Source organism: Nannospalax galili, unplaced genomic scaffold (assembly GCF_000622305.1).
Source record: "Nannospalax galili isolate Female #2095 unplaced genomic scaffold, S.galili_v1.0 scaffold54, whole genome shotgun sequence".
In the NCBI taxonomy this organism is placed as follows: Eukaryota; Metazoa; Chordata; class Mammalia; order Rodentia; family Spalacidae; genus Nannospalax; species Nannospalax galili.
Genome location: NW_008341028.1, coordinates 9337929 through 9347974, shown reverse-complemented (window position 1 = coordinate 9347974; position 10046 = coordinate 9337929). Strand labels below are relative to the sequence as shown.

The window sequence follows — 10046 nt, the reverse complement described above, 5'->3', positions numbered from 1 at the left end:
GTCTGGGACCGGGCAGAAGCAGCAATGACAGGAGGCAGCACGGGGCAAGCAAAAGAGCGACCTCAGCACCAGGTGAGCAGAAGAGTGGTCTCAGCCTAGGGCAGGCAGAAGAGCGGCCTCAGCCCAGGGCGAGCAGAGGAGCAACCTCGACGCCCGTGAGAATGAAGGAGCGGCACCCACGAGAACAGAGGAGTGGCTGCCGCTGGCAGTGACCACACGATCCAACTCCTTAAACTTGTCCTCTGGCCTCTACACGTGCATTATGGTACATGCACACCCACAGCACACACATACATCACACATATTATTATTATATTATTATTAATAAATGCAGTTCACCAAATAGAAAGGAGAATATTAAAGAAGGAGTTCTGGAATATCAGAAAACAAATGAACAGAAAAAGGAAAAGAATAGGCATGTGTAACCAACATTCCCTCTCCCGCTGGATTTTCCACGTTATGTCTGACAGATGAAACAAGGTTAACATACTCTCTCACAGGATGTTACTGTATGTGAAGGAAATATTTGGGACAGTCATAATATGAATGAGGGAAGGTAAAAGGGTGGGAAAGGAGGTAAAATTTCTCACAAACTGGTAAAATATTACCATTTTACCACAAACTGGTAAAATATAGACTGATAAAATATATGTGTATTTATGCATGTGTGTGCATATACACACAAATATAATCCCTAAGCTGCACAAAGAGACAATAAAAACACTGAGTCTAAAAAGATACTGTATCCTTCAATATAAAATGGATACTATCTGATTATATGCTTAAATATATTTTAATTTTTTGTGTGTGTCTTTCTGAGATAGGGTTTCCCGGTAGCTATAGCTGCCCTAGAACTCACTATGCAGAACAGGCTGTCCTTGATCTCACAGAGATCCATTTGCCTCTGCCCCCCGAGTGCTGGGATTAAAGGCATGTGCCTTGAATGATTTTTTTTAATTTTAAAAAACACTTTTTAAAAAAAATGTGTATTAGTGTATTGCCTGCATGTATGTAAGTGCACCCATGTTGTGCAATGCCCACAGAGGTGAGAAGAGGGTGTTGGATCCCCTGGAACTGGAGTTATGGACAGTTGTTAACATCCATGTGGGTGCTGGGAACTGAATTCAGGTCCTCTGCAAGAGCAGCCAGTGCTCCTAATGGCTGAGCCATCTCTCCAGTCTGATTTTGTAAAATTAAAAAAATATATATTATTTTTATTTTATGTGTATGAATGTTTTGCTTGCATGTATATACATGTACAACGTACATGCAATGCCTTGCAGAGGTCAGAAGAGGGTGTCAGATCCCCTGGAACTAGAGTTAGGATGTCAGCCACCACATGGGTGCTGGGAATCGAACCCAGGTTCTCTGGAAGAATAGCAAGTGCTTAGCTGCCGTAGCATCTCTCCAGTCCCCTTTAATGATTTTTTTTTTTTGAGACAGGGTCTCAATTCACTGGAATTCACTACATAGACCAGGCTGGCCTTGAGCTAACAGAGATTCGCCTGCCTCTGCCTCCCAAGTGCTGGGATTAAAGGTGTGTGCCACTATGCCCTGCCTTTTTAATGATTTTTTAAAACATGTTTTAATTATTTTAGTTACTAGTGTGTATGTGCTTGTGTGTGTGGGGGGGGGTGCGTGTGTGTGTGTGTGTGTGTGTGTGTGTGTGTGTGTATTCAGTTCTCTCATTCTACCTTCATGTGGGTTCTAGGGATCGCCCTCAGGTCATCAGGCTTGTGCAAGCAAGCCCTTTTACCCGCTGAGTCATTTTACCAGATCTCAAATGTTTTAAGAACTAAGGCTTTAAAGTCAAACCATGTTGCTAATTTAAATACTTGGTTTGATATAAGTTACTTGGTAAGTTAAAGGTTGTAGCAAAAATGTCACACATAAATAGAGGAAAACTTGGTAACTCAGTAAAGAGAAAAGATGAATTTTAAAATTCACATAATGACAAAAATGTTAAACTTCAATGAAATGCATATGACCTTTGTGCTTTAAGAACTCATGGGCTGAGGAGATGTCTCAGAGAGTAAAGTACTTGCCATGCAAGCAAGAGGCCCTGAGTTCAGATCCCCAGAACCTGTACAAAAGCCATACATGGTAATAATACGTGTCTGTAATCCTAGAACTCTTCTGGTAAGATGGGTGGTGGAGACAGGGGAGCCCCCAGAAGTTTTGCAAGCAGCTAGTGTGGCCTTCACAGTGGTAAACAAGAAGAGACCCTGTCTCAAACAAGATGAAAGGTGAGCCCTGAGAGCTGAGGTTACCCTCCATACATACACCTGCATTTACACATGAACATATATGCATAACACACACACACACACACACACACACAATCTCGAACATTTTTATTTTGTCCCTAACTTGCAACCTTGTCATGGAAACTGAGGCTAACATACTCAAAATTTAATCAAACTTTTTGAAACTTAATTTTAAGATTCAAATGTAACTAAGACTCTTATGACCAGAAGAATGAAAACCAGGACAGCTTTATCCATAAAGAACTCATGTACATAAGATTTAAATTCAAAATGGCCTAGACTCTGGCTGTAAGTTCATAACTTCAGAGAACAAACCACTTATGTTTTGCACATATGCCACACAGTGCACTCGAAGAGCTTAGGCTTCCTTCATCCTACAGCAACTGTAAGAACGAGTATCTCAAATTAGCAACAGCTTCAGCAGTTGAGCTGAAGTGCTTTTAACTCAAATTAACTAGGAACACTTGCTTTGCTACTAAAATGTATTCAAAGAGTGGTCACAAAAGGAAAATGTTAGCCATCCAGCAGTTTTCCTGGAACTTCTTACTATTAATTTAAAAAGGTAGTTTTTGTTGATGGATAAATAATTATATTCATATGAATCAGGTGTTCCAGCTAAGGTAATCTAACTTAATGGATTTGTGCTTCTTCATCTCCAGGTCCTTAGGCTCGGTCTTCCCACACTGAGGGTGGGCTTGCCCTGGTAACTCCTGTTGCCCATAAGACATTGGCAATTCCCACAGTGTAAGTATTGCCTAAGAGCTTGCATATTGTGTCATATAAAGCTGCTGAAGCACAAATTTTATTTTTGCTAATCTATACTGAGATGACCTGGAAAAAAAATTAATCATGAGATACAAAACCTACTTCCCCAAAATGTATGTCATAGCCTTGGGGCTGCAGATTCAGGCTCATGACTATTTAGTGACTTGAAATAATATAAAGAAAACCATATGGTTTTAATATATAGCTCATGTTATTGGGTTATATAACTACCATATTAATGTTATCTTAGAAGTTATTGCTTTTGCTTGTTTGTTTGTTTTGGGGTTTTTTGAGATAGGGTCTCCCTAGAGCTGTAGTTGGCCTGGAACTCACTATGTAGAGCAGGCTGGCCTCAGTCTCACAGAGATCCAGTTATTACACATTTTCAAAAGCAAGAAGAATTCTCAATAAGTAGTAATAAAAATTCGACAGGAAAAATAAAGAGAAATTTCTTTGTGTCTTTTTTGTTGTTATTTTATTTATTTATTTATTTTTGTTTGGGGAAGATTTTGCTTTGTTTTGTTTCTATTGGATTTGGGGTTTGTTTTTTGGGTGTTTCGTCTTATTTATTTACGACAGAGTCTCACTGTGTAGCCAAGGCTGGCCTCAGATGCACATCCATCCTCCTTCTTGTAGCCTTCTGAGGGCTGGTATGAGACACCATGCTCAACTGAAAAATGATCTTTTAATTGTAAAGTATTTAAAATTAAAACTATGAAAAAAACATGGGAAATTGTCAGTATAAATTAAGTACATGTTACATTTATCACACACTATCAGATGGGTATATATTTAGGGAAGTATAACTTTCTGTATACACATAAAATTTTAAAAAATTAAAATCAGCTAAAAATCATATATTATATAAATAAATCATATATCATATATGTATATCAAAATATATATAAATCATGTATTTAAAAGGGCTCAGGTCAGGCTAGATTTAGATGAAATCAGCACTGGGGTTTTCAACAAATGTATTTACTGCATAAGCCTGTGGTGTTTGAGGAAGGTAACCTCAAAACTGTCTCAGTAGCCTGAGGAAAAGAAGGTCAGGGCTGCCCTTTTCCTTATAAAAAATTACGTGCTTTATCGTTGGCATAAGAGAGCTTTTTTATTTGACTCTTGCCAACAGTTGTTTCAGTGTGAGCCAATTTTAAAAGAGATGTAACGGATTTAAATCAAACCCACTGAAATAAGCCTGGTTTTGCTTGGCATACTTTTTAAAACTTGGGGTAAAAGATAAAAATGACAGATAAAAAATAAAAATGACAGACACAGAGAAAACAGCCATGTAACACAGGAACATATCTTTTAATCTGCCCCTGTGGAGAACAGGTGAGCTACATTTTCCAAGATATCTTCTATGATATACAACTGTGTATTTTCCTTTGTCTTATATCATCTATCTAGTCAACAACAAAAAAAGTATTTTCCTAAAAACCTTAAGAAAGCCCAGGGAAGAGGGTGCAAAGAAAAACAATAGGCCATGAGATTCTGAAATGAGTTAGGAGAGTACACTGTGTTAACTGAAATCCATGGAATGCCTGAGTAGCTGTCCCAGACCACTGGGTCACAGTACTGCTACACTTAACTAAGTCTCCAGATGCTGCTCTACCACTACGAAACCTAGTAACTGCTCTTACTAACAATGATCATCAAACAGCCACAAACAAAATCATCTTTGGGTCCTTTGCGTTGAGGAAAAAAAAAAAAAAACTTTTTGCAAAGTTTTCATTTAAAACCAGCTAAGGGCTGGAGAGATGACTCAGTGTTAGCTAAGAGCACTGCCTGTTCTTGCAGAGGACCTAGGATTCCCAGCACCCACATGGTGGCTAACAACCATCTGTAAATCTGGTTCCGGGGATCTGACACCCTCTGACCTCTGCAGGCACTGCATGCACTATGCAGGGAAAACACTCATACACATAAAAAAATTAAAAGAAAAACCCAAAAGAATCCAGCTAAATATCAGGGCTGTAGAGATGGCTCAGCTGTTAAGAGCACTTGCTGATCTTCCAGAGGACCCAGGTTCAGTTACCAGCACACATATCAGGCAGCTCACAACCACCTGTAACTCTGGCTTCAAAGAATCCAGCATACTCTTCTGGCCTCTGTGGGCACTGCACACATCTGGGGCACAAATATACACTCAGGCACAAACAAATACACAGAAAATTTTAAAAAATTAAAATCAGCTAAAAATCATATTATATAAATAAATCATATATCATATATGTATATCAAAATAACATATAAATCATGTATTTTAAAGGGCTCACTTTAGTTTTGGTTTCTAGGACATTTTGGTCAGAACTTCTATTCATGATAATTTAGGTTGTGTGGTATTTTACATTTTAAAAATTCCATTCTTTATTTATATTTTTTGTACATCAGTGCTTTGCCTGCATGCATATAAAGGTACCACGTGTGTGCAATGCCTACAGAGGCCAGAAGAGGATGTCAGATCATCTGGAACTAGATTTGCCAATGGTTGTTAGGAAGTGCTCTTAACTGATGAAGCCATCTTTCCAGCCCCTTAAATTCTATTTTAACTTAGACCTTTCAGCAATTCTGAAATATAATAAATTTTACTGACTTAATTAAACCAAACTCCAGCATTATTAAATACTGCAACACACTGCAATTGGACTCAAGTCTGGAATGTCAGATACCATGCTTTAATCTGACCTTGATTTCAGCTACTGGGGAGATACTAGAGTTCCTTGAGACGTCCCAAGTTAGACATCTAAGGTTTTGAATTGCTTCCGTGCAAAGATGTCATGTAGGAGTGCAACTTCAAGTCAGTGAGTGTCCCAGATGGCTGCTCACAACTCACATGTTAGAAGTTAGACTTGAGTGGTGTAGCTGGGAGAAGGAAGTCCTATGGACAGCCCAAGTTGTTTCCTGTTGTACAGTCAAAGGCCAGGCTTTACAAGCTGGGGCTGTAAAGCATGCAAGCAGGAAGTACTCTAAAGTAGGAAAACAGCCATGGCCAATACAAGAGGCCTGACTGTGGATGAGTGCCAATCAAACTTTGTGTTTGGGGCCAGGCTGCATGCACCCTGTCACCTGTCACCTGCGTTGTCACCTGGGCAGCAAACAGCGCCACCTGGGGGGTGGGGGCGTCCCGGCGCGGTCAGGGGTCACACCCTAGCGAGGCCTCCCTGTAGCACATCCCCGGGGACCCTGGGCTGAGCGGGCCGAGGACAGGACTGACACCGTGGGCAGTGGGTCGCGCCGCCGGGCCCGTCACTCACTCGGATAGGCCAGCAGGGACAGAGGCCATAGCCACAGCACAACGAGGACCACAGGCTTCATGGGCGCTGTCTGTAGCACTCCGCCATGCCACGGGAACGTCCTGGGGCCACCAGGCCGGGGTACCTCAGGGCCCCGGCGCCCCGCAACCGTCGTCCCCAGTGTGTGGGTGGCACCACACTGAGACGACAAGGTGGTCGCGTGCGCGGAGCGCATGCGCACTGGGGCTCCACAGGAATTAAAGGGCTCAATGGTGATCTGCAACAGCAGGGACTTAGGGTTAAAAGCTGGCATGTTGGGGACACTGCCCTGGTGCAAACAGCCCTTGCTCGGAAGAAGGGGTCTGATGAAAGAGACAACCTGGTAATTACGCAAAACTAATTGTGATGGGGACAGCCCCAAGAGCTCCAGTTCACTCCAGGAGGGATGGGAGTGAGGGGCCAAGTGCAGGAGGGGGTGGAGCGCCCCAAGACAGTTCAGGTTAGTGGCATGACGTAGGCATTGGTTTTGGAGATGAGTGGAAGCAGTCGGTAAAGATATTAAAGACACCTTAAGGGACTTGGGCTGTCATTTTGCTTTATAAAGATTACATACATCCCATTTCTTTGACTATTTTTTGTTTCATTTTTTAAGAATTTCATACATGAGTATTCTATCTGAATTCTTTCCATCTCTCCCAGTTCCCCTTCAGTTCCTCCCATGCCCATCCCCCACAGTCCCTCTCAATTTATTGTCCTCTTCTTTGTTTTGTTTGTTGTTTGTTTTTTGAGACAGGGTCTTCCCGTAGCCCTGGTTGTCCTGGAACTCACTATGTAGACCAGGTTGGCCTCGGTCTCACAGAGATCCACCTGCCTCTGCCTCTCCAGTGCTGGGATTAAAGGAGTGCACCACTATGCCCGTCTCTCTTCTTTATTATTGTTACATGTACATACATACATTTATAAACACACACACACACACACACACAATGTGCTAAGTCCATTTAATGGTGCTCCTGTGTGCAGGGATGCCTACTTGGAATTAGATAATTTCTCAGGGAGCTAGTCCCTGAAGAAAGCTGATTCTCCCTCCCTCCCTCAGCAGCCATTGATTGCCTGTAGCTCTTCATCTTGAGGTGGAACTCCTATGAAATTACCCCTATCTACCTTCGATGTCAACTGTCATTATGCAGATCTTGTTAGACTCCCACACTGTGGAGAGTTCATTGGTGCAGCTTCCCTGCCACGTCTAGAATGAATTAAGCAGCCGCAGATGCCTTATCCTCTGGCTCTGAGTTTCCCACCCCCTCTTCCATGATGTTCCCTGAGCCTTAGGTGTAGATGTATCACTTAGGGCTGGGCACCTTACAGTCACTTATTCTCTATATTTTGACCAGTTGTGGAACTTTGTAATAGTCTCCATCTGTTTCAAAAAGCAGCTTTTTTGATGCATGATATCCTGGTGCACTTGTCTGTAAATATAAAGATACAGATTTAGAATATAGTAAGAAATTATGTTAGTCTAGGAAACTGACAGAAGTAGGTTTTTCTCTAGGGTCTGTGGCCTCTCCAGCCATGTGTACTTGGTTATGTTTATAGTACCATGCATGAATTCCCTCCTATTGACTGGGCCTTAAGTCCAATTAGACGATTGTTGATTACCCCCAAGATAAAAGTGCCACTATTGCACAAATAGGGATAATTTACTGGTCTGGTCATTGTTGTGGTGAATAGGTTTTACAGATGGGTAGGGCCACAGATCACTGATTTTCTCCCTTGGTAGCTTGATAGTATCTTCTGACACTATGGAGTCTTCAGTGAGGAGGCTTCCAGGTCAGTTTCAGCTCAATTGCTCCAAGTGCTGAGTCTTCAGTGATAGAGTCTTGCCTTCAAGTTCTGGGAAGCAATGAAGGGCTGTGGCAATAACATTATTTGGGGAGTCTCTTGAACTACGCTGACCAACAACTTGCAGGGAGGTTTCCTTTGCCTGGCACTGTGATTCTTTGATGGTTTTGAAAAAGCAGAGTTAGAGATGGAGGAGGATGTGACTCTAGATGGATAGTGTGAGGGAGTAATCTTCTGCATCCTAGACTGACCTGGAACTTGCTATGTAGCCAAGGGTGAGCTTGAAGGAATGATACTTCTTCTGCCTTTCAAATACCGGGATTCTAGGCATAGGCCAACATGTGTAGTTTATGAGGTGCTGGGGATTGAACCCAGGTCTTCATCCAAGTTAAGGACTCTTCTGAGGTATATTCCCAACCTCAGTAAAAGAGCTTTTTGGATTAACAGTAAGGGTACTACAATAATCTATATATGTATCAAAATCTGTACACCAAAACCCCACTTTTTTTCCTGTATGATTAATCTTTAAAATTCACATATACTTGTTTCTGCCTCAGAAGCAAGGGACTCAGATTTTAGTGGGAGATAATATGGAGACACTTCAAGGTTCTGAGCTGAAGACTGTGATTAGATTAACACTGTAGTAAATTCACTCTCCTCGCAGAGTCCAGGATTTGTTGGAGGATTTGTTGGAGGAAGCAAAAGTCAGCACAAGGCTCTGGTTAGGAAACTCTGAGCATACTGATGGGGACCTGGACTCTTAGTGGCAGAAAATAGGAGACTTGTGGACAAATCCAAGAGATATTAAGACGATGCTGGGTATGGTGGCACATGCCTATTATCCCAGAACTTGGGAGGTTTAAATTGGAGAATCAGTTGGAGCCCAGCCTGAGCTGCATGAGGCCTTGTCTCAAAACAGATTAGGGTGTTGTTTGAGTGTGAGAAATGAGAGGACAAGATGATGCCCAAATTTCTGCCAAGGTGAATATTGGGGATTTGATATACTGTTTGCTGAAATGGGGCACTTAGGCAACTATGTAACAATTTCCTCTGAGTTAGAACCTTCCATCTTGGAGGGAAGCTGGGCAAATAATAGGATGTTCTAAAGGAAGGTAAACAATAGGGTGTTCTAAAGGGAGATAGAACAACAGGATTTTTGGGGGGGTCTTTTTGAAACAGGGTCTCCCTGTAGCCCCAGCAGGCCTAGCGACTCACAATGTAGACCAGACTGGCCTTGATCAACACAGAGATCCTCCTGCCGCTGACTCCTGAGTGCTGGGACTAAAGGCGCTAAAGGCCTGTGCCACCACGCCTGGCACAACAGGATGTTTTAAGGGGAGGTGAAACACTCCATCTTGTAGGGAAGCTCATTAAGCTCAGGGAGTAAACAGCTCAATATCTTCAGGAAGTCCCTGAAATTGATATGACACTAGGTCCCTCCCTCCCAACTATATATAAGCCCTAAGACCTGCTGAGAGACACTGTCAGACAAGCTAAGGCACCTGGAAGAAGCAGAGCTGCTAAGCTGCCTGGAGCCGGCTCAGACCCAACTGAGCTGCCTGCATGCTGTGCAATGTGCTCCCGGTTTCCTACTTTCCTGAGGTGTCCACCCACGCTGGGTTGGGCTTTGGTGAAACACCTGTCTTTGAGTCATTTTTGCTCCTGTAAGTAACCCCTCATCCATATTCCTGTAAGTAACCCCAATAAAATTCATTGGTTCATCAAGTTGTATTTTGATGGTATTCTTACTTTGGCCTGTTGTTTGTTCCTTATTTGGGCTGAGTAGACGTTTCTTCATGTCTTACCAGGAACAATGTCACACTATAGGGATGGAAGAAAAGAATGAATTTTGTGTGTTCAACATTGCTGTGGCAAGAAGGACTTGAGACCTCTTACCAGAGTGGCCTGTCTAGTGAGGAAATGAATGTGGGCC

At 42.4% G+C, this 10046-nt stretch overlaps 1 protein-coding gene across 1 annotated transcript in view; it reads right to left on the bottom strand.

Annotated features, from left to right (window-relative positions):
• The window catches only part of Spesp1 (sperm equatorial segment protein 1), a 21743-nt gene extending 15370 nt beyond the window's left edge, over nucleotides 1-6373 (bottom strand). The window contains exon 1 of the mRNA XM_029565105.1: nucleotides 6293-6373. Within this exon, the coding sequence (XP_029420965.1) occupies nucleotides 6293-6353 (61 nt within the window). The 5' untranslated portion in view covers nucleotides 6354-6373. The remainder of the gene's footprint in view (nucleotides 1-6292) is intronic.
• Nucleotides 6374-10046: the final 3673 nt, after the last annotated feature.